Source organism: Artibeus jamaicensis, unplaced genomic scaffold, assembly GCF_021234435.1.
Source record: "Artibeus jamaicensis isolate MK-2021 breed Jamaican fruit bat unplaced genomic scaffold, CSHL_Jam_final contig_525, whole genome shotgun sequence".
NCBI lineage: Eukaryota > Metazoa > Chordata > Mammalia > Chiroptera > Phyllostomidae > Artibeus > Artibeus jamaicensis.
The window spans coordinates 10,587,628-10,610,749 of record NW_026521874.1 but is presented as its reverse complement, the minus strand read 5'-3'; the positions used below and the strand labels follow the sequence as shown (position 1 = coordinate 10,610,749).

The 23,122-nt window shown below is 55.1% G+C and overlaps 1 protein-coding gene across 1 annotated transcript in view; it reads left to right on the top strand.

Moving 5' to 3' along the window:
* GCN1 (GCN1 activator of EIF2AK4) overlaps positions 1–21,225 on the top strand; it is a 54,713-nt gene extending 33,488 nt beyond the window's left edge. The window contains exons 35-58 of the mRNA XM_037156121.2: positions 248–369; positions 699–813; positions 1,778–1,957; positions 4,088–4,308; positions 6,157–6,225; positions 6,429–6,567; positions 6,656–6,852; positions 7,048–7,190; positions 8,253–8,370; positions 8,462–8,677; positions 9,791–9,955; positions 11,300–11,461; positions 11,733–11,825; positions 12,026–12,169; positions 12,260–12,529; positions 12,774–12,887; positions 13,361–13,591; positions 15,208–15,401; positions 15,503–15,617; positions 17,489–17,585; positions 17,965–18,113; positions 18,580–18,687; positions 19,833–20,051; positions 20,539–21,225. Of these exons, the coding sequence (XP_037012016.2) occupies positions 248–369; positions 699–813; positions 1,778–1,957; positions 4,088–4,308; positions 6,157–6,225; positions 6,429–6,567; positions 6,656–6,852; positions 7,048–7,190; positions 8,253–8,370; positions 8,462–8,677; positions 9,791–9,955; positions 11,300–11,461; positions 11,733–11,825; positions 12,026–12,169; positions 12,260–12,529; positions 12,774–12,887; positions 13,361–13,591; positions 15,208–15,401; positions 15,503–15,617; positions 17,489–17,585; positions 17,965–18,113; positions 18,580–18,687; positions 19,833–20,051; positions 20,539–20,664 (3,707 nt within the window). The 3' untranslated portion in view covers positions 20,665–21,225. The remainder of the gene's footprint in view (positions 1–247; positions 370–698; positions 814–1,777; positions 1,958–4,087; positions 4,309–6,156; positions 6,226–6,428; positions 6,568–6,655; positions 6,853–7,047; positions 7,191–8,252; positions 8,371–8,461; positions 8,678–9,790; positions 9,956–11,299; positions 11,462–11,732; positions 11,826–12,025; positions 12,170–12,259; positions 12,530–12,773; positions 12,888–13,360; positions 13,592–15,207; positions 15,402–15,502; positions 15,618–17,488; positions 17,586–17,964; positions 18,114–18,579; positions 18,688–19,832; positions 20,052–20,538) is intronic.
* The last annotated feature ends 1,897 nt before the right edge of the window (positions 21,226–23,122 follow it).

Genomic DNA, 23,122 nt, shown 5'->3' with positions numbered 1-23,122 from the left:
GGACTTTCTGACTCGGTGATGTCTTAGCTGGGAGAGATTTCGCCCTTCTGGCTGTTAGTGCCAAGAAGTGACGGATGCTCCCTTGTTCCCTCCTGTTTCTGCTCAGCCACATCTGTGCTGGTGAGGGAGGCAGGGTGCTGCTCCTTCACGGGGCAGCCGCTTCAGTCCCACAGCTGCCCTGAGTGTTTCCAGAGGGTGAGGAGGTGGCGGGGAGGTTGCCCCAGCTGCCCTGCCTTCTTTCCTCCAGGAGCCCTCTTTGCTTTCGAGATGCTCTGCACCATGCTGGGGAAGCTCTTCGAGCCGTACGTGGTTCACGTGCTGCCCCATCTGCTGCTGTGCTTCGGGGATGGGAACCAGTATGTACGTGAGGTAAGTCCTGAGGCTGGCTGCCCGTGAGGCCTGCTGGCTGCTGGTGTGAGACTTCGCAGGGAGTTGGTTGAGGGCTGTGCTGCCAGAACCCCCGCCTGTACCTCGGACCCCAGTCCTTGGTACAGACGGCCCTGATTCTCAGTAAGAGACTGAAGCTTTGTGAGGTGAGAAACCTCGGCTCTCCTCCTCAGCTGTGTGTGCAGGCCACGGGGTCCGACACAGGAGACCCCCCGATAAGTATTGGTTCCCTGGGAAACAGCGGTCTCGAGTCAGGCCTTGACCCCTGCGTGGGTGAGGAGGCCCCTGAACGTCTTTTCTCTGCCCTCGAGGCTGCAGATGACTGTGCCAAGGCTGTGATGAGCAACCTGAGTGCTCACGGCGTGAAGCTGGTGCTCCCCTCCCTGCTGGCTGCCCTGGAGGAGGAGTCCTGGAGGACCAAAGCCGGTAAGGCCGCTCCCTTCTGGGTCTTCGTCTCAACTTCCCACCCTGAAAACTGCTCTCGAGGGGTTCCCGGCAGCCACAGCGCCTGTCCTATGGGTGTGCTCCCCGGCCTGGGGGTAAGGCCGAGACTCTGTGACGTTAGGCAGCCCAGCCCTTCACTAGTCTATGTTCTTTGCTGAATATAGAAAGACCAGGCCCCCAACAGCAGCCACAGCGCTAAATCAGGAAATCCCAGAGTTTTAAAGCTAGTCTGTAGCTGGTTTTGTAATTTTTAAATCTTTCCCCCAGCTCCCTGCCCCATTACAGCCCTTTTAAAAGTTGTAATCTGCCCGGGCTTTTGTGGCTCAGTGGATTGAGTGCTGGCCTGCAAATCAAAGGGTCGCCTGTTCAGTTCCCAGTTGGTGCACATGTCTGGGTTGCAGGCCAGGTGCCCAGTAGGGGGCGTGCAAGAGGTGACTACACATGGATATTTCTTTCATTTTCTTTCTCCCTCTCTTCCCTTCTGTCTAAAAATAAATAGGTAAAGTCTTTTTTAAAAATTGTAATCTTATCTGGAATCCTAATGTGCAGAGAGATAGAAGCAGAGCTACTGTGGTCTGGGGAGGGTCGAGGTCTGGGGCCTCTCACTTGGCTTCCCCCTCAGGCCTTCAGGCTTTGCCCTACAGTTTGAAAATCACAGACCTATGTCAGTTCCCTCATTGGGGGATGAGGAGACAGGCCAGAGAAATTCAGTTGAGTAAATTGGCCATGGAGCATGGCCAGGACTAAGCCAGTCTCCCTGGTCCTGGTCTCTGCTGGAGCCGGTCCCCTCTGCTCTCTGCCCTCTGCCCTCTGCTCTCTGCCCTCTGCCTGGGGCCTGTGTGAGTGCAGTCTGCAGAGGAGCAGGCTGCTTGCCCCTTCGCCAGCCCAGGCAACTGTTGGCCTGTGCCGAGTGATTTGGTGCTGGACGTGTGTGTGCCGTCTGCAGGGTCGGTGGAGCTGCTCGGGGCGATGGCGTACTGTGCTCCCAAGCAGCTGTCGTCCTGTCTGCCCAACATCGTGCCCAAGCTCACGGAGGTGCTGACCGACTCCCACGTCAAAGTGCAGAAGGCCGGACAGCAGGCGCTGAGGCAGATCGGCTCTGTCATCAGGAACCCGGAGATCCTGGGTAGGCCTCTCCCGCAGCGGCCAGTGGCCCTGGCTCCTCCCCTGTCCCTGGACACTGCAGGGAGCGTGCATTCATTCAGCAAAGCTTTTTGCCCTCTGAGGACAGATATGTTCACAGTGAAATAAACTGAATTCTGGGAAGCTTTTTTTTTTAGAATGGTGAACAGAAAGTAGTTTGGAAGTGGTGGGTTTTCCTGCTTGTCTGGAGCAATTGTCATTGGTGGCACAGGTAGGGAAGCTGAGGCGTTGGCTCAGAAGCACCTTGACGGAGGGAGCCCTGTGCGCTAAGCCGAGCCCTGAGGTCAGTGGACTCGAATGACAAGCTCTAGACTGTAGCAGCAGCATCCAAAGTGTCAGGATCTGTGGGAACTTTCTAATCTAGCTCATGCCAGGAGGCGTGTGAGAGAGGGGAAGGGTAGGGACAGTTATTCCCCTTAACTGTGCTCTTTACTGTGGTTCTTTCTTGAGTGATAAGAAGAGGTTGATTTCTAGAAACAAAACCCAGCCAGCTGCCTCGACCAGCACTTCACGTGTTGAATTTCAAGCTGCAGCATGGAGTCTCCGTGCCCGTCCAGTGTTGCTCAGCCCAGGCATCACTGGATTTTTCTTTCATTCAGAAAATGATGGGTTTTTTGTTTGTTTTTGTTCTTGTTTTTTAAGGGATGAATAGGTATACTTGGGTTTTGTTGCTATTTTTTGCAATGTCCAACAGCCCTGGGGATATCTAAGGCCCAGAATAGCGTCATCTCCACCAGATGAGTAGAAGTGGCTTTGTTTTGAGAATCCGGCCTGTTTTTTTTAATTGAAATATGATTTGCATAATATAAAATTCACTTAAGCATCACCACTCTCTAGTTCCAGGACATTTTCATCACCCCCAGAAGAAATCCCATACCCATTAGCATTCACTTTTCATTTCCTCCCCTACCCCCAGCCCCCGACAAATCTGTTTTTTGCTGTGGGTTTGCATATTCTGGACCTTTCATGTAAATTATACAGTATGTGGCCTTTGTGTCCAGCGTTTTAGAGTAATGTTTTCGGGGTTCCCCCATGTTGTAGCCTGTATCAGTGCTTCATCCTGCTCTGTGGCCCAGTAACAGTCCATTGTACACGCAGACCGACCACGTTTTGTTTACTGGTTCATTGATGGACATTTGGGTTGTTTCCTCTTTTTGGCTGTTGAGATCAGTGCTGCTGGGAACGCTTGTGGGCAAGTTTGTTTTCACAGACAAGGTTTTGGTTCTCTTGGTTAGATACCTAGGAATGGGATTGCTCGTCCCATGGTGCCGGACGTTTTGAGCAACCACTAGACTGTTTTCCAAAGCGACCGTACCCTTCGGCACTCCCGGCAGCAGTGCCTGAGGATTTCAGTCGCCAGCACCGTTATTATCTGCAGAACCAGCCCTGCTTGCAGCCACCTCAGTGGGTGTGAAGTGGCGTTTCCTTGTGTTTTTGATTTGCGTTTCTCTAATGACTAGCGATGTTGAATGTCTTGTGCTTATTAGCATATCTTCTTTGGAGAACTGTGCAGATCCTCTATTTTTAAATTGGATTATTAGACTTTAAAAAATTGTTGACAACCAACATGTGGCTTTATAATGGTTGAACTTCCTGGGCTTGTGGGAAAGATAAACCAGGCTTTCCCCTTGAAATTCCTTCTGCGGGCTGATGGCGCTGAATTTGAGAGCTCATCTTTTCTGGACGTAGCTGCTCTGAGCATGGTGTGCTGTACTCCCATTGCTGGTTTTGATGTCTCAGAAGTTTTTTCACAAAACCACTTGGGGCCGCTGCTTTCAGCATAAGGTCCACGGTGCCTGAGCAGCAATCTTGTGAGACCCAGCACTGTGACGCAACTCAGTGCCCACAGAAGCCAGCCCGCAGGGTCCCACCGGCGCACAGCCTCACCCTGCAGAGGGCCGGCAGCTGCTGCCTCCGGGCCAGCTCCTCCTCTTGCTGTTGCAAGGACTGCTCTTTGCAGATAGGCTGGCTTCCCAGGCTGTGACTTGAGGGGCTTCTGGCAGCAGTTACCCCGGACTCCCTTCACTTCTGATCGCTCTGGTTCTGGGGACCCGGTGGCTTTGCCAAACCACAGACTCTTACAGATTAGCCTCTCTTCTGTTTGGCCACGCAGCCATTGCCCCAGTCCTGCTGGATGCCCTGACGGACCCCTCCAGGAAGACCCAGAAGTGCTTGCAGACCCTGCTGGACACCAAGTTCGTCCACTTCATTGACGCGCCGTCCCTGGCCCTCATCATGCCCATCGTCCAGAGGGCCTTCCAGGACCGCTCCACAGACACGCGGAAGATGGCAGCCCAGATTATTGGCAACATGTACTCCCTGACAGACCAGAAGGTAGCAGCCCAGCTGGGGCTGGTGCAGGACGGGCCAGCGGACGCTGGTTTAGGGCTCAGAGTCCCTGCACAGGAGGCATGGGAGGGGTGTGGGCACTGGGTCTCTGACTGTGTTTGGGAGGAGATGCTGACCATTGTGGGGCGGAGGGTGGAAATTTAGGTTCTCTGGGCATCTCGCAGCGCAGTGTTTGGGTCCCTATCAGCTCAGGCCCAGGGGAGGCCCCTCACTGTGGGCCCCTGTTACAGACAGAAGCACAGGACAGGTCCAGCCTCACCTTTGACCTTTCAGGAGTGTGGGGAAAGTGGCTGATGCTTTGACTGCTTGCAGCGTTTTCTTGTTTCCAGCATTTTCTTCTGTGAGCTTCTTAGGAAACGAGGCAAGATGGACCTTGTTTGCTTACTTGCTTCCAAGGCCGTGCCCGTGTGACCACCGTGCTCAGCTCTGCTTGGCTTGCAGAGCTGCGGGCGCAGGAGTCAAGTGGGAGGGCGTGTCAATCCTGGAAAATCTGGGAAATAGAAAAACGGGAAAAACAAAAATCTTACCCATAGTCCTCTAGCACTAAAACAATTCCCATTAATGTTTTTATTTTTTTTTAAAGATTTTATTTATTTATCTTTAGAGTGGAAGGGAAGGAGAGGGGGAGAGAAATATCAACATGTGGTTGCCTCTCATGTGTCCCCTGCTGGGAACTGGCCTGCAACCCAGGCATGTGCCCTGACTGGGAATTGAACTGTGATCCTTTGGTTTACAGGCCTGTGCTCAGTCCACTGAGCTACACCAGCCAGGGCTAATATTTCTTTCCTAAAAAAATATTACATTTGCAAAGTGATATTTCTGCCCTGGCTGTGTGGCTCGGTTGGTTGGAGCATCATCTCGTGCACCAGAAGGCCATGGGTTTGATCCTTGGGCGGGGCACACACCTAGGTTGTGGGTTCGAGCCCTGGTTGGGCCGCGTACAGCAGGCAACTGATGGGTGTCGCTCTCTCACATCAATGTTTCTCTCTTTCACTCTCTCTCCCTCTCTTTCTCTCTAAAAATCAATAAATATATCCATAGATGAGGGTAAAAAATTATGTCCCTGAACATCAACTTATTTCCAAGCTATAATGAGTTACTCATAAAACTGTTTTTAATAATTATGTATCCAACAAGTTTATATACTGTAAGTTATATAATTTTATCATTGGTCATATAGTATCCAGGGTTTTTTGCATTTTAAATGTTGCTGTTATGAACATAAGGCTTTTTCTATATTTAAAACTGTTCCCTGAAGCTGAATGCTATATTAAGAGATGTAAACCTATTAAGGTGAAGGAAAGGAAGATGAGCCCTGACTGGTGTGGCGCAGTGGGTTGGGTGTCATCCCCCAAACTGAAAGGTCGCTAGTTCAATACCCAGTCAGGGCCCATGCCTGGGCCCACTCGCCGATGTTTCACACATCAGTGTTTCTCTCGTCTTTCTCCCTCCCTTGCCCTTTCTCTAAAAGTAAATAGATAAAATCTTTATATAAAAAATTAGAGGGAAAATGATAATGCAAATCTGAAATGGAAACGCCAGAAATAATTTCCCGAAGATTCCAGAGGTGGGGCAGGCCTTGGTTTTCAGAGAAGGGCAGGAGGGGTAAGAGCACTGAGCTGTAGCTGGTGGCTCTGCCGACTCTTGCAGATGGGCCCGAGCAATGGCAGGGGCCCTTCCAGGGACCAGCAGTGCCCTTCCCCCTCCGCCTCTGGGAGCACCCCTGCCGAGTGCCCCTCGTCAGCGGAGTTGTGAGGGCAGCGTCCGTGGCGGAACAAGTCCTGGAGGAAGCGGGGCCGGGGCTCCACCTCAGTCACGTCTGTGTTTGCGCAGGACCTGGCTCCTTACCTGCCGAGTGTGACGCCAGGCCTGAAGGCCTCTCTTCTGGACCCCGTCCCAGAGGTGAGTCTGGGAGGAGAGGGGGCAGGAGCTCTTTACTGTAGCCCAGGCCCCAGAAAAATTGATTCCTGAGAATTTCCCATAAGCTGCTTTTTTGTTTGTCTGGTGAAGGGAAGGAGACCTGAGGGACCCCTCCTTGTGCCTGCCTGGTCACCTGGTTTCGAACCCTCAGCTCCTCCCCACCCCTGCTCTCGGTTACCTGATAGGTGCGGACGGTGTCTGCAAAGGCGCTCGGGGCCATGGTGAAGGGCATGGGGGAGTCGTGCTTTGAGGACTTGCTGCCGTGGCTGATGGAGACGCTGACCTATGAGCAGAGCTCTGTGGACCGCTCCGGCGCCGCGCAGGGTGAGGCCAGCGCAGGCCCAGGGGCTTCCCCAGGAGTGCTGTCTAGGGGCCTCAGACCTGGTGGGTTCATTCTGTCTTACTGTTGCAGGGTTGGCCGAGGTCATGGCTGGTTTGGGGGTGGAGAAGTTGGAGAAGCTGATGCCCGAGATTGTGGCCACAGCCAGCAAAGTGGACATCGCGCCCCACGTCCGAGATGGCTACATCATGATGTTCAACTACCTGCCCATCACCTTTGGGGACAAGTTCACTCCTTATGTGGGGCCCATCATCCCCTGTATACTCAAAGTAGGCACTGATGACCAGGCCCTGGAGATGGGTACCGAGGAGGGTGGGATGCGTGTGCCCTCCTGGTGAGCGAGGGCTGCCTGCCGACTGGGGCTGGCGACAGCAGTCCTTACCCCGTTGCCCAGGGAGTCCCGTCTCTTTTTGGGTCTGGGTGCCTGGGGAGTCAGCCCTGGCTGATCCATCCCCTGTGCACAGGCTCTTGCTGACGAGAACGAGTTTGTGCGTGACACCGCGCTGCGTGCAGGCCAGCGGGTCATCTCCATGTACGCGGAGACAGCCATCGCCCTGCTGCTGCCCCAGCTGGAGCAGGGCCTCTTCGACGACCTCTGGAGGATCAGGTGCGAGCTCGGGCGGGAAGGCCCGGGGACCCCAGCTTTGCACTCGGGGAGCTTCTATTGAGAAATAAAGAGCAAAACGTTGCCAAGGAAATCTCAGCTTTTTCCAGACCCTCACTTTTGACCATTTGGCGATTCTCCAGTTTCCCATAGCAATGTCCTCATTCAGATTCTTTCTGTAAAAGCTTGCCTTTAGTTAGTCCTCTGGTTGTATTACAATTTAAACACAAATACTTTTTAATCTGGAAAGTTTTCTTCTGGGAACTTATTTCAAGGACGAATTTGGTCAAGTGTTTAAAGGTGTAGATAGAAGGATGTCTGTTGCAGTATTGTTTATCATTTGAAAAATCGGAGATTGGTTTAAAAAAGCTGCAGGACGTCCACACCGTGAACCTTTACTCAGCTGTTGCACAGAGTGGCGTGAGAACCGTTGTCCGCTGACACAGAAGGCTCCCTGGCCTGCAGCCGCCAGGACAGTGGCGCCTGTGCCGTAGGCTTGCTTCCCGCATTGTGCGGGGCACGTGTCTTTGGTGGGGGCTCCGTACAGGGCACCACTGGAGTGTCGGGGTGGCTGCCTAAGTAGTGGGGGCTTGGGTGATTGTTTATACGCAATCTCTTTCTATATTTTTCTGTATTTTTGGAATTTTACGTTTGTGACTATCACTTTTTATGATCATTAAACCTCACTTAAGTTGAAGAGAGATACTGTTTGCCATCTAGGCCTGTTCTGGCGTGTCCAGTCCAGGTGGTCAGCATTCCTGGTCTCCTGTTAGTGCTTCACTCTGTGCTGTCTGTCTCTTTAAAATAACTTCTTGTAGAAATTTTCAAGTATTCTTTTGAATAGTACTTATCACTCTTTTTCATTACTAAAGTTCATGAGTAGAAAACTTGGCAAGGAAATTCATGGGAAGGTGTAAAGAAATGACTCGCCTGTAACTCATCTCCCCTTCCAGAATAGCTGCCTTGAACGTTTCCGGTGCCTTTCCTCACAGTCTCTCTGCCTGGTGCTTGGCTGAGCCTCAGACTGCCCGTTGCAGCTGGGTGACTCCTTGGCTTCCCTCTCAGGTTCAGCTCCGTTCAGCTCCTCGGGGACCTCCTTTTCCACATCTCGGGCGTCACTGGAAAGATGACCACGGAAACCGCCTCTGAGGACGATAACTTTGGGACGGCCCAGTCCAACAAGGTGCGTGCCTGGAGTCCCTTCTTTGTGCTGGGTGCTTATGCTGCGGGGGCTTCACTGCCCCACGTTCTCTGTTTTTCTCTGCCGGCTGCAGGCCATCATCACTGCCCTGGGGGTGGACCGGCGGAACCGGGTGCTGGCAGGGCTGTACATGGGCCGCTCGGACACCCAGCTGGTTGTGCGGCAAGCATCGCTGCACGTCTGGAAGATCGTGGTCTCCAATACTCCCCGCACCCTGCGGGAGATCCTGCCTACTCTCTTTGGGCTGCTGCTGGGTTTCCTGGCCAGCACGTGTGCAGATAAGAGAACGGTGAGTCTCCTGGGCCTCGTTTCAAGACCTAGCAGCCCCTGAGGCCTCCTTTCAGAGGCTAGGAAGACGGGTCTGTAGAGACTGGGAGAGCACCTCGGGTCCTCTGTCTAACAGGGAGCATGTGTTTATTTACTTGGTCATCCAGCAAATGCTTATTAAGCAACTGCTGTGTGCTAAGCAGGGTTGTAAGACCAGGGATGTAATGGAGAAGAAAGGCGGCCACACTTCTTGTCTTTGTGGAGCTACTACAGTCTGGTAGAGGAGGTGGATGTTAATCAAATACACAAACAGGTGTATTACGCAATTGTGGCAAGTGCTACATGGTGCTGCAAATGCTTATAACAGGGACACTTAACCCAGCTAGGGCGTTAGGAAAGGCTTCTGTGAAGAAATGGTGTTTGAAGATGAAAGATTAGTAACCACTACCCAGGTGAGGAGTTGATAAAGGACTATTCCAAACAGAGGAAGTAGTGCTTTAGATACAAGGACAGGATGTGCAAAGGCCCTGTGGTGGGAAAGGAACATGCCACCAGTAGGGGCTGAGCCAAGGCCAGTGGGTCTGGAGTGAGAATGCAGGCAGGAGCAAGCATGGTGTGAGATGCAGCTGATGTGCTGGGCTGGGGAGGGCAGTGTTCACGTTGGGAGGAGGGGCCCAGCCTGGCTGATGCTCACTTCTGCCCGTCCCCTTTGGCCCACTCCCAGCCTCTATCCCTGGCAAATAAACTGAGTATTTGGCTCTAAAGAAGGGTTTGCATGAGACCTCAGAGGAACTGGGTTTTTTCCTGAAGCGTTGGTTCCATATTCAGCTCCCCTTGGGCAAGGGCACAGGGTTAAGTGACTTCTAGGCTGCAGTTCTCAATCCAGGGAAATTGGCTCTCGACTGGAGAGCACATGCTGAATTTCCTGTTCATGTGAGGTGCCGGCTGTTGCTTTAGGTTGTGTAGGCGTGTACAACAAACAGATCATCTCATTGTGTAGTGGTGTGGGGGCTCTGCAGGGGTAAAAGCATTTGAAGAAGTCAAGTCAGTGATTTGGATAAAGTCTAGGGGGTTCCAGGGCCTTTGTTCTGAAGTCTGCAGGGAGGTGATGTCCTGGCCCGATCTCTGCCGACAGATTGCGGCAAGGACATTAGGAGATCTGGTCCGGAAGTTGGGGGAGAAAATCCTCCCTGAGATCATCCCCATCCTCGAGGAAGGCTTGCGGTCTCCGAAGAGCGACGAGAGGCAGGGCGTGTGCATTGGGCTGAGCGAGATCATGAAGTCCACCAGCCGGGACGCTGTGAGTATCTCCTGAGGGCGCTGCGGGCCTGGTGTCTGCAGGCGACCTTACTCGGGGCTGCTGGGGAGGTCACGGGAGAAGCTGCACCACTAGGGACGCTTCTCGTCACCCAAGTAAGAACACGAAAACTGCACTCCAGAGGGCACTGCTGGCAGGCTGGCGGGGCCCCGTGCGGACTGGAGTTTCCTGCCCCTTTACTTTCCTCTCGGATTTGCTGGTTGAGAACCAAATGATTTCGAGGCTTTGAGTGGCCTTCGGAAATTCGAGATGGTCTTTTCCTCGCCGTTCTAGAGGTTGCTCTCAATTAATCCCTTTGTGTCAATATATCAGTTCGGGTAAAATACGTGGTACCCTGTGCAGGGAAAGGGGGGTGTGCATGTGTGTGAGGGGTGGGGAGCAGTGTGAGCAGGAAGGCTGTGCACTTGTTCTTAGGAGCAGAGTAGACGAGAGGAAGTACCTGGCGGTGGGAGTGTATCGTCTCCAGCAGTGGTGCTGTTTCCGTAGTAGTTCAAGGGCTTTGGGGGTCCTTTTCACTGACCTCACTTACTGTCTGAGGTCACTGATCCCTGAAACCTTCCTGAAGGGTGGGCTGGGTGTGTACACAGGCTCTCAGTCAGGAGGCAGGCACTGCAGTGGTGACGTGGTGGCTGGTCAGAAATGTGAGCACATGGCCAGTGGTTTAGCCGGGACATCCTCATTGGATTTACTGGATCTGTCTCCTGTGTGCATCAGTATAAATACTGTGTTTGGGGGTTTTATTTGCATTTGGCAAAGAATACAGATCAGTTGTCACCAGCAAGTTGTGATTTCTTGAGCAGCTACTGCGTCCCCAAAGACGGAGGCCTTGCCAGTGGCAGGCCAACTGTAACTGGTCTTTGGTTTGCAGGGAGCTTTGCTCTGGTGGAACTGGTTACCAGGGCAACAGAGCTGTCCTTGGCCCCATGGTAGCCCCAGGACTCTATAGAGGAACAAGTCTTTGAGTTTGCCTTGAAGAAGAGCTTGGAGTTTTTCCAGAGGATGGGCAAAGGAATGAGTTGGGCGAGGGGAGGCGATGTCAGGCAGCCTCGCCTTGGGGAGGAGCTTGGAGCTCCTATAGGGGATGGAGAGTATCTGGAGGACTCAGCTTAAAAATCCGTTATTAACTATGAAGTCTGGGTTTAGACCCCTCACAGGTAGATTACACACCCTCTCTGCTGTTTTGGATTTGCACGTTTTCCCAGAAGACAGCCAAGCTCAGAGAAAAGCCGTGGGGTGGTTGTGGCCTGGCTGGACCAGAGGTCCTGCCTGCCCTCCCTTGTGCCCCCTGCCCCCACTCTGTCAGGTGCAGCGCACGTGCTGTTGCAGGTGCTGTATTTTTCTGAGTCCCTCGTGCCCACGGCGAGGAAGGCTTTGTGCGACCCTCTGGAGGAGGTCAGAGAGGCGGCGGCCAAGACCTTCGAGCAGCTGCACTCCACCATCGGCCACCAGGCTCTGGAGGACATCCTCCCCTTTTTACTGAAGCAGCTGGTGAGTGGGTCTGCCGCACACCTACCAGCTTGGCTCTTACTGTCTTTGTAGAAGCGAGTCGCAAGGGGCTTATTACGCCAAGGCAGCCGTGGTGTGGGCCCCGGCAGGGTGGGCGTGGGAGCAGCAGATGGGGTTCTGTGCTTCTCCTCTGACAATGTGGGTGCAGTGCGGGAGGGAGTGGAGCGGAGAAGGAAGTCGACGGTGGCTGGTCCAGACAGCAGAAGTGGGACAGCAGCCAGCTCCTCAGTGTCCCCTCTGACCCCCACTGTAGGAGGACGACGAGGTGTCAGAATTCGCCTTGGATGGTCTGAAGCAAGTCATGGCCATCAAGAGTCGTGTTGTGCTGCCGTACCTCGTGCCCAAGGTAGCTCCCACCCGGTGGCAGTCTGCCTCTGGCCCGGAAGCTATAGCTGCTTCATTGTTCCCGGGCCTGCCGTGGAGACCCGTGCTGAACTGAGATATTGGGGGGAGGCGGGCGGTGGGTGCCCCTGGAGTGGGCACCGAGCCCCGAGCAGGGGGGCACGGGCAGCGTTCCTCGCGTTGACGGCATTCGTCACTCTACAGCTGACAACCCCTCCCGTCAATACGCGGGTGCTGGCCTTCCTCTCATCTGTGGCAGGCGACGCCCTGACCCGTCATCTTGGCGTGATCCTCCCTGCGGTCATGCTGGCCCTGAAGGAGAAACTGGGGACTCCAGACGAGCAGCTGGTAAGTGTCAGGGTCTCTCCCGGCGGCCAGCAGCAGTCCCGTCTGGCCTCTCGGAGCTGAGCTCAGCCCTGGCGTTCCCTGTGGTCGTAGGAGATGGCCAACTGCCAGGCCGTGATCCTCTCCGTGGAGGATGACGTTGGGCACCGGATCATCATCGAGGATCTGTTGGAAGCCACTCGCTGCCCCGAGGTGGGCATGAGGCAGGCCGCCGCCATCATCCTCAACATCTACTGCTCCCGCTCGAAGGTGGACTACAGCAGCCACCTGCGGAGCCTGGTCTCGGGCCTGATCCGCCTCTTCAACGACTCCAGCCCTGTGGTCCTGGAGGAGAGCTGGGATGCACTGAATGCCATCACCAAGGTCAGGGCGCTGGTGGCCCCACAGCCAGCTTTTGACTGTAGGCAGTTCCTGACACTTACAAGACTGCACTCCTAAAATGACCCCTGTATAGCTGTCACCTGGCTTCAGCGTCTCTCTGTTCACGGCCACTCTCCTTCCTACTCCCACCCACGCCCTTCCCCCTGCTACGCTATTTCGAAGTGGTCTCCATAGTGCTGTACTTAGAGCTCTGACAGCCTCTCCGCTCTTCCCTGGTTTCCCACAGAAGCTGGATGCCGGCAACCAGCTGGCGCTGATCGAGGAACTCCACAAAGAGATCCGGTTCGTAGGGAATGAGAGCAAAGGCGCGCACGTGCCGGGGTTCTGCCTCCCGAAGAAGGTGAGCCAGGGCTGGAGAGCAGGGCGCCAGGGACCCACAGCCTCCCTTGGCCTTCACCCTCAGGCCAGGTCGGCCAAGGGCAGTGGGGCAGCCAAGGCAGCCATGCGCTAACCCGACAACGGTCCAGGTGCTCTTCTGCACCATCACAGACTGCGTGTTCCTTCTCCGTGGTGGTCATAGGGGACAGGGCTCGTGCCACCTTCGGTTTAGGCCATGGGTTCAAGTCACAAAGGTGACAACAGTGCATGCACCTGCGTGACAGGCCTGGTGGGACTCTTATCTCCCGGTCACCAGTCACCATTCAGTCAAGACTGTCCCCAGCTAGCAGCCTCTCCGGCTGTGATCCGGGCAGCCTGACTCAGTCTCCCGTGGAATTGTGGAGAGGGTGGTGACATGAGCGTCTTGCTTTGGAATCTCAAAGGCCCGGACCCAGTGCCTTTGAGGTTGGACTCTCACATGCGATCTCTTGTCAGGGAGTAACGTCCATCCTTCCAGTGCTGCGGGAGGGGGTCCTGACTGGCAGCCCGGAACAGAAGGAGGAGGCCGCTAAAGCTTTGGGCTTGGTGATCCGCCTGACCTCAGCCGAGGCCCTGCGGCCCTCCGTGGTCAGCATCACCGGCCCTCTGATTCGCATCCTGGGGGACCGGTTCAGCTGGAACGTGAAGGCTGCTCTGCTCGAGACCCTCAGCCTCTTGCTGGCCAAGGTGAGCAACTGATGGGTTCAATCTCTTGGTCCATTTGGATCTTGGAGAATAGGTCTGTCTGCAGGAGACTGGTCCAAGGTGTCATGTGGCAGAGTGACAGCCTGTTGTGGAGAAATGGCACAGTAGAGGTGTCAGGAGCTTGGATTCTAGACTCACACTACACGGTGCTCAACTACAGGCCCGCCGCCGAAGAGCCGTGTGGCTGCAGTGACCGTGGGAAGGTCCTTAGCCTCTGAGCCTCCCTCCTCACTTACGGCTCAGGGAGCACTGGTGCCGCCTGCCCGTGCCGGGCTGTGAGACGGGGCCCCGGAGGGAGTAACGCTGGGCACCGTGCCCCACACATTCTGAGCACTCGATGCACATTTATTGCTCTTGTTTTGAAGACCTACTGGTTCAAAGGAAAAAATCTGGGGCCACGTAAATACAACTAAAGTGTTATTCTTGTATGTTTTCGCTGTTATTCCATTCTTTCTCCTCATAAAGGGAGAGGCAGAGATTCCGATGAGAGAATGAAAAGGAATTCTGAGAGCACCTAAAGTAACTCTACTTTTTCCCAAAAGTGTAAGAAGAAGCAAAGATCCAAAATATTAGCCATTTCTAATGTTTTGGGGGGCAATAATTATAAGCTCTTTAGATTTAAAAAAGGATAAAGAGAACCAAGATTTATTATAAAAAATAATGAATAACTTGAGGTTTGCAAACAGAAGTGAGCTTAATGTGTTTAGCATTCTTTTTTTTTCCTTTTTGAAGAAATGTGTGGGGAGCAACTTCCCAGCTAAAAATGGGGTTGTGAGCATCAGCCTCAATCTGTAGAAAATTGAGCCCCTTTTTTAAAAATTAGGTATCATCCTCACTTTGCTCTCCTGCCTACAAATGGAGCCCTCCCCTCACAGAATTTGTCCCTTAGGCCACGGGTGAGGTGGCACTCATAGGCAGATGGCTCCGGCCTCAGTACTTGCCGCCCCCGCTCCAGTGTGCCTCCCAGCAGGCTGCAGCCGGCTGACCCTGGGATTTCCAGACCTGCAGAGAGCTGTCCTGGCTTTCCCATGTAGCAATAAGGAGACCTTGGACCCGTCTGCACTTTGTCACTAGGATACCTGTTTTTCTGTAGATGGACAGGGACTAAACTGGATTTCCCATGGGAGGGGCGCACCTGTGTACAGGGATGCCTTTCAGAGGTCATTTGTCTCCTAGGACCATGCTGGGGGCTAAACATCAGGTGCTTGGTAGATGGTACCCATCCTTGTGCACTCAGTTCGTTCCCCTGTCTTTGACCAGAACAATTCTTCAGCAGTGCAGACAGCGCCTGCCTGCCTGCTCTGTGATGTGTTCGGAGACACAGGCTCCGAGTCACTGGCCCACGTGGACAGGTCTCCGCTGGGCCAAGCTGATGGCCCCCTCGGTGGTGGTTCTGTTCCCCCTCGCCCTGCCACTTTTCCCTGTGCAGTGAAGGGTGCTGAGAACAAGAGGGCACAGAGCATGACCTGTCTACCTTGGCTCTCCGGTCTTATGGATGCCTGCTCCTAGCCGGTGCTGGTTTGTGACGTCACTTTTGTGCCTGTAGCATGCCTGGACTGCACTTCAGCTGTGCTGTTGGGTGTGGGTTTTTCTCACAGGTCGGGATCGCCCTGAAGCCCTTCCTGCCTCAGCTGCAGACCACTTTCACCAAAGCGCTGCAGGACTCCAACCGGGGGGTGCGCCTGAAGGCCGCCGATGCACTGGGGAAGCTCATTTCCATCCACATCAAGGTGGACCCTCTCTTTACAGAGCTGCTGAATGGAATCCGCGTCATGGAGGACCCGGGTGTCAGGTGAGGGGCCGGCAGGGCGGTGCCGTGGCCAGGCCAGGCCTGTCGGGCGGGAGCGGTTGTGAAGGAGAGCCGGGGTCTCAGTGGTTGTGTTCGTTCTGCAGGGACACCATGCTGCAGGCCCTGAGGTTTGTGATCCAGGGAGCAGGGGGCAAGGTGGACGCGGCCATGCGGAAGAACATCGTCTCCCTCCTGCTGAGCATGCTGGGCCACGACGAGGTGCGGCTGCGGGGCTGCTGGGCTCTGTCCTTCGGTCGGCGGCTCTGTTTTGCATTAGAAGCACTTGGTACAGCTGCCAGCTGGTCCGTAGTGGTCGCCATTCCTGACGTTCACGTCGTTCTTTATGGTTCACTGCCCGGTGGTTGTCGGGGGTGAGGCGGCAGGACTGATGGTGACACTGTCTTACACGTGGGTGAGGGAAGGAGGGTCCTCAAGGCTTAGGTCGCTCGAGAGCTTACTCTGTGATTGTAAACAAGTCACTCTCCCTCTCTGTCCCTCGTTTCCCCGTTTATAAGACAAAGTTCCATTTACTGGTTTAGAAAACACTTGCTGAGAAGGGCTGAACCTAGAGCTAACATGTGGTCACAGCCTTCAGGAGAACGTGTCTGGTGTCTGTCCCCATGGGAGGTTGGAGCTCTGTTGGAGAGGGAGACACTTGCCTGGTCCACCCACACCCTAGCCCGTGGCAGAGTCAGAACCAGAGCCGGAGCCCTGCGACTCCGGGTTCTGTCCCAGTTCTGTCAGTGCAGCCAGCCCTTCCTCCCAGTCTGGAAGCGTTTGTTAGTGACCCACTGGCTGCGCAGCACCGTGGCAGGCCCAGCGGGGCTGGGTCTGTGGGTAAGGATGTTCTCTCCCTCTGCTGTGTGGCTGAGCTTGCATCTGTGGGGCTGGTCTCCGGGGAAAGGCCTCTGGGCTCATGCGTGCACTGCGTTGCGTGCCCGCATGCAGACCGGCCCTTGCTGCCGCCGCACCTTTCACGGCTCCTCGGGTCTGGTCTGGCCCCCCAGCCGCCACCTCTCTGCCTTCAGCCGCCTTCTCGGGGGTTCCCCAGGGAGGCTGCCTTCTTTTACTCACAGTCTGCCAGGGTTTTTACAGGGCCCTAGACAGTGGAAGTAAAAGTGAGTATTTAAACCAATTTGCATTTCACCACAATGGAGCTTAAAATAGACCCCGTCGGAGAGAGTGGGCGTCAGAGAGAGCCAGCTTTAGCTCTGCTGGGCACCTGGGCTTCCGCTCGGAGCTCAGAGGCCCAAAGTGCCGGCAGACAGACTACCCTCCTCCCGCTCAGAGGCCCCCCTGGGTTGAAAGTGGCAACCCAGGGTACCACCCTGGCATTAGCCTCCCCACGAGTCGAGTCGTCGAGTCCCTGGTTGGTTGTTTGGTTTGTTTGGGGAGAGGTGTGTCAAGTTGGTACTTGTTACTGCAGCACAGAACCTCAAATCCACTCGCTCAGTGTCCCGTCATTAGCTGACTAGGGAGCAGCTGTTTGTGAATCTGACTTGGATTTCAGCTGAAGGTGCTTGGCCTTTACCTGTCTTCGTTGGGTGGATTAGTGGCTTCAGTGTGACTTCCTGTGACAAAGCCTAATATAGGTGGTAGTGGCACACCAACATAGAGAGATAGCAGTGATCCCCCTGGACACCCAAGATTGTTGGGGGGGCAGTAAGAGCTCAAGGGGTTCTCCAGCTGGGTGGGCAGGGGCCTCCCCTCTCCGTGCCCCTCCCCCCCCTGCCTCTCAGGGCTGTTCATAGTACTTGAGGTAATGTGTGAAGCACTCAGACTTTCTAAGAAGCAAGGTGCTACGTAAATACAGTCATCACTGCTGTTATAGTGGCGATTACCAGGTGCCCACACTGGAGTTTCATAATTAAGCGGGGTGCCGGGTGTGTAGTTTTTACTCTGCATCAGGTGGCGGTGGTAGTGAGTGGCAGCCCTGGTTGGGCAGCAGGGGCACCAGAGCCTGGAGGAAGGGCAGCGCTTCGAGTTCCTGAGTTGCTTGTCTCTCTCCGCCCTGGGCACTGTCTCCCGGGTGACCGTGGAGCCGGTGGGATGGCTGGCACCACTTTTCAGTCCCTTCTCTGCTTTGTCAGGACAACACTCGTATCTCCTCGGCCGGGTGCCTCGGGGAGCTGTGTGCCTTCCTGACCGAGGAGGAGCTGGGCGTCGTTCTTCAGCACTGCTTGCTGGGTAGGTGCTTTGTGCACTGGGGACTTGGCATTTAAGCCTGTCAGCCCTGGGAGAGAGCCGCGGACACTCGTTTCCCCTTCCCCTCGGAGGGTGTTCGGGCAGCCGGACTGCCCTCTTGGGACTCCAGGGGTTAAAGCAAAAGTTTCCAGTGCCCCTATAGCCCTGAGTGTCTGCTCGGAGGACACAGCTGGAAGTCTGGCGTGGTTTGCGAGAGCCGCTCCTTAACATGCCACTGTGGGCAGGGAGGCCCGTGTGCAGTGTGGACTGGGGTTCCCACCAGGATGATTTGGCACGCTAGTCTTGGAGGTGGGGCAGGCCCGTGGCTTGGAGGGGACATGCTGTTCAGTGCCGGGTGACCCCAGTGTGCCTTTCCACTCAGCGGACATGTCTGGCATCGACTGGATGGTTCGGCATGGGCGGAGCCTGGCTCTCTCCGTGGCTGTGAACGTGGCCCCCAGCAGACTCTGCACAGGCAAATACAGCAGTGAAGTTCAGGACATGATCCTCAGCAATGCCATGGCAGACAGGGTAAGGCTATGTGGCAGCCGGACCAGGCCGCCTCTCCCCCAGCCAGATACCTCTGCCAGAGCCTCGCTGACACAGCACGAGTTGGGCAGGTTCCCTGGCTGAGTGTAGTCAGAGGCATGGGTTCAGGTTTTACATTTGCTGGTAACTTGTGCCCTTGGACCAGTAATTGCTCTCCCAGGCCCCAGTTTCATCATCTAAACAGAGCAGTTTGGGTTGAACTGTCTACAGGTCCTTTCCAGGGAGAAAGTCTCTGATCCCTGTTCGAAGAACCAGTGACGTAGCCTTTGTTCGTCTGCCTCCAGCCAGGGCAGGATTTGTTGAGGAGTCTTGGGTGTGGGGTCAGGTGGCTGCTGGTGCAGAGCCCGGATCCTGGAGATTCCTGGGGAGCTGGTTGTGCCTTGCCCCGCTGCTCCAAGGAAGGAAGGAGCGGGATGCTGCCCTTTGCAGCCTTTTCCTCCCTCCACAGATCCCCATTGCGGTGAGCGGGGTCCGAGGCATGGGCTTCCTGATGAAGCATCACATTGAGACGGGAGGAGGACAGTTGCCTGCCAAACTCTCCAGCCTGTTTGTTAAGGTGAGTGGGGCCCACCGGCCTGTGGGCAGGCACGTGACTGAAGAGCTCCGCAAGTGAGCGCCTGGAGTGGCTGCTCGGGGAGTTCTCAATGGGGCCCGTGGTGCATCTCCGAGCCCTGGGGGATGGAACGCAGGGTGGCTGTGTGTGCATTTCTCCCGACCTTCGTCAGACTCTGAAACAGACCTGTGATCCCATTTGAGAACCAGTACTTTTAAGCACTTTTTCCTGGGCATCCCAATTTTGTAAAACCAGGGACATACTTTCCTTAGTGGGTGGGGCACACACGCCGGGAAGCCAGGCAGTGGGGCCCCTGCAGCTGTGTAACACAGCGCACTTCTCAAACGTTATTGTGTGCACGGTCAGGACCAGAACCTACGTTTCAAGAGATGTGACCAAGCTTGCGATTCTGCCTCTGTAGCCAGTTCCCAGGCAGTGGCAGTGTTGCTGGTGCATGGACCTTGCTTTGAGCAGTGAGGGCCCGAAGGGTGGAGGCCCCACCCTGCAAACCCCCAGATCCCTGCTAAGTGTTTTCAGGGGCTCTGCAGGCATCACCCAGAAGGCAGCTCCTCATCAACATTCGTTTACTGAGGGCCCACTGTACCCCTGGCTGGGCTGGACCCTGGAAGGATAGAGACAAACCAGGCAGGCAAGGTCTTGAGTTGGGGATGCACAGAGAGCCTGGGGCGGTGGGCTGACCTAAATGGGGCTGTCAGGAGAGACCTCTGAAGGCTGACATTTGAACTGAGACTGGAAGTGTGGATGCAGAGGAACCCACCAAGCACAAATCTGGGGCAAGCACATCCCAGACAGCAGGGCCCGCAGTGCAGAGCCCTGAGGTAGGACGGTGCATGGCACGTGGAGGAAGTGAGAACCCAGCAGGGGCCGAGAGTAGCAAGCAGAGGGGAAAGTGGCATGAGATGAGGTAGAATCCAGCCAGTAGAATCCATGGCAGACAGGGTAAGGCTATGAATTCCACCCTGAGTCCCACCCTGTCACCTTCCCATGGGAGGGAAGGCATTGAAAGGGAGCAGTGGGGTCAGTTTCCTTGACAGAGAGACTGTCATGGTGGGAGGGGGCAAACTGGGGTTTCTTTGAGAAACAGACCCGATGTGCCTGCCCGAAACAGCCCGTGTGCCTCTTCACAGTGTCTGCAGAACCCATCCAGTGACATCAGGCTGGTGGCTGAGAAGATGATCTGGTGGGCAAATAAGGACCCGCTGCCTCCCCTGGACCCCCAAGCCATCAAACCCATCCTGAAGGCTCTCCTGGACAACACCAAGGATAAAAACACCGTCGTCAGGGCCTACAGTGACCAGGCGATCGTCAGCCTCCTGAAGATGAGGCAGGGCGAAGAGGTGTTTCAGGTGGGCGCCTGGGACTGGAGCGCCCCCGGGCGTGCCGTGGGGCACGTCCTGCAGGTCTTCTGGGGGACAGTGTCAGGCGGCCCCTCTTCCATGCCCCCCGTGTACGTGGGTGTGGACGGTCTGACTGTGACCGGGTGGCTGGTCTAGTGCCCGAAGACAATCCTCTCTTCCTGTTTTTGTCCAATCAAATGTCACGTGGCACCCACACCTACGAAACACGTGCCAGCCGGGCTGCCCGTTGAAGCCCAGGTCCCTGTTCGCTCAGCCCCAGGCCTGCGCCGTTGGTAGAGCGCTGAGCCCCCACGAGCTCGCCGTGTGAGGGGTGCGATGAGTAGTGGTCTTGGCTTTCCCTGGGGTCATCTGATCGTACTTGGCCGGGTCGCCCTCTGGTTCTGGTTCTGAGGTTAACACTCATTTTTGTCTTTGGTTGGAGTGACCGGAAGCCTTATTTTCTGACTCTGCCCCCTTGTTTCCATCCTTCCCACAGTCCCTCTCCAGGATCCTGGATGCAGCCAGTTTAGAGATGCTGAACGAGTGCAATCGAAGGTCGCTGAAGAAGCTGGCCAGCCAGGCCGACTCTACGGAGCCGGTGGACGACACCATTCTGACCTGAGGGGCCTGGGCCCTGCCCGCTGGGCCCATGGGGGCATCTCGGCTCCACCTCTTTGTTCAGTGTTTTCATTTTTGAAAATACGCTTGTTCCAACGGGGAGCTTAGGAGATGGCATTCCCAGAAAGTATTTTAATATATCAACAGACCACAGCCAGAGCCTTAAATCAAACCCACACACGACTGAAGACGGCCTCCCCCACTGCCTCCCATCCCCCTGGAGTGGAAAGAGCTTGTGGGGGGGCCTCACCAATGGAGGCCCAGAGCCGACCGTCCAGGCCAGCACGGCTGGTCAGACCTCTGCTGCTTCTGGGCTCGGGCTCGGGCTCCAGAGCCAGTGCTGCCAGCCCGTGGCCTAGATCCTGAGTGGGGCGCCAGACTGCGTAGGTTTGCCCAGTGTGGTGTGTCTTGGTGTGGCTTTTCCGTGTTGTGTGGCCCAAGTAGATCTGACCTGTCGGGTGAAAATGATACTCATGACGCCTTGGAGTTCACAGGTCAGGGCAGGGTGACAGGTTTAAAGGCAGGTTGTTTGAAGGAGGAATGTTTAATAAAGGCTTTGATTAAATCTTGACATAAGCCGATTTTTAAAACCGTCCAAACACCCATTAAACACAAGGCTTCCTGCCTCAGGGATAAGGCAGCCTGGCGGCTGTTTCATTAAAGCAGTGGTAACACTCTGCCTCTGGGTGTTCTCACTTCCTATCGGAAGTCGTGTAGGTGTCTGTAGACTTCTCTGTCCTGGGAAAGGTGTGCACACAGGCCTGCGACCTCACCTGGTGTGGAGAATGAGCCACTTCCCTGCTCTGTCCTGACTCAGGGAGGTGGGGAGCTTCTGTAGCCAAGCTTTAAAGAGCTCGCTGTGCCCTCTGCAGAGTGGGAACCCCTTTCCTGCAGGCAGGGGACTTGCAGAGGAAGGCAGAGTGGAGCTCAGCATCTGCTTCTTTATGAATGACTTCCTTCCTCCTGGTTCTTGGAAGGCTCGTGATCCCTGTGTCCTGTCTGGTGGCACACACCCTACTGGGCTTAGTGACGCAAGTTTTTCTGGGCCGTTTCTCTGGTCACAGTATGAAATAAACCTCTATTAAAATTATGGATCAGAGCTGTAAAAGGAAGAAACGTCAAACATGGTGGTAGCAAACTCCCTTTGTAAAAGGTCGAGTGCCGTACCCAAACCAGCCAGGCTTTGCTTATTACTAATGTGGCGGAGGTAGGAAGCCCTGTGACTCAGCACTTCTGATGGATAAGACAAGGTGACCTCCTAAGATATTTCTGATGAAATCCTTGCTTTTGATGCCTAAGCCTCACATGTCACAGGACTTTCTATTTCCTTGCAGCAGACCTGGTCTCAGCTGGCTCAGTGTACTTGTAGTCCCAGCGCTAGAAGGGGCGACAAGAGGTCAGCTGAGTCAGTCTCCATAGCCAAAGCGGCCAGTGGTTTCCGCTTTTGGTAGTCATGGCAACTAACTGTTCCCTGCTTCTGGGATGCAGATGGTCATCGGCATCTTCCCGGCTGCCTGGGGCATATGTCCAGCAGGCTGTCTGTGTATGTGGTCGGTGCTGCCGGTTAGCCGTGGGGAGGTAGGTGAAGTTTCGGGGTGAGGGGCTGCAGGCTGGGAACCTCTGTTAAGCCCCTGCGGGGGTCTTGGGTGTTTCCTCCGGGATCTTCGCGCTGTCCACCTCTGGTGTTCAGTCCACACTCTGACATTGGGAGGGGCACCTGAGGTCCTTAGAGGTGGGAGACATTTCACAAAATCTAAAGGAAAAATGACAGGTTCCAGTTCCAGAAACTGGAGGACGAGCACTGTCTGGTCAGGGTGGGTGGGCAACTCGAGGATCCCAGGCATGGCGAGTCGCACTCCCTGAGTCTGGAGGAGGGGTGCAGGCCCCCAGGAAGGGACCTCTGCAGGGCTGTCCTGGACGCGACAGTGGAGCCAGTGGGAGGGCCTGGTCAGCCCAGACCGAACACCCTGGAGGAACTGGCACCTGGCACCAGAAACGGCACTGCCTGCCCTGGTGGTTGGTATGGCTGTGCAGCCCCGGGCAAGTCCACCAACTCAGCTCAAGACTGAGTTGGCCGGTCTTGTCGCCTGTACATGTGAATTTGGAATTAGGAATGGAAGCTCTCAAGATTCCTTAATCTCCAAGTTGTCCTTTAGGGATTAATAGTGATTGTAACAGATGACATTTGGCATTTTTTCATTTTATCTTCTCAACCTATGAGGTGGCTTGTCTTGTTATTCGTGTTTCCCAGAGGAAATTGAGGCACAGAGAGGTCGCTTGCCCAGGGTCACGTGGCTGATAAATGGCAGCCCACCCCCAGAGCTCAAATTCTTAGCCTTTCTCTTCCTTCCGTGCTGGCTGGTCAGGCAGGAGCATTTTTCATTCTTCGGAACAGTGTTTCTGAGCCTTTCATGTCTGGGCCCACTGGCAGGGAATGCTCAGGTGCCACCCTGCAGCCGCTT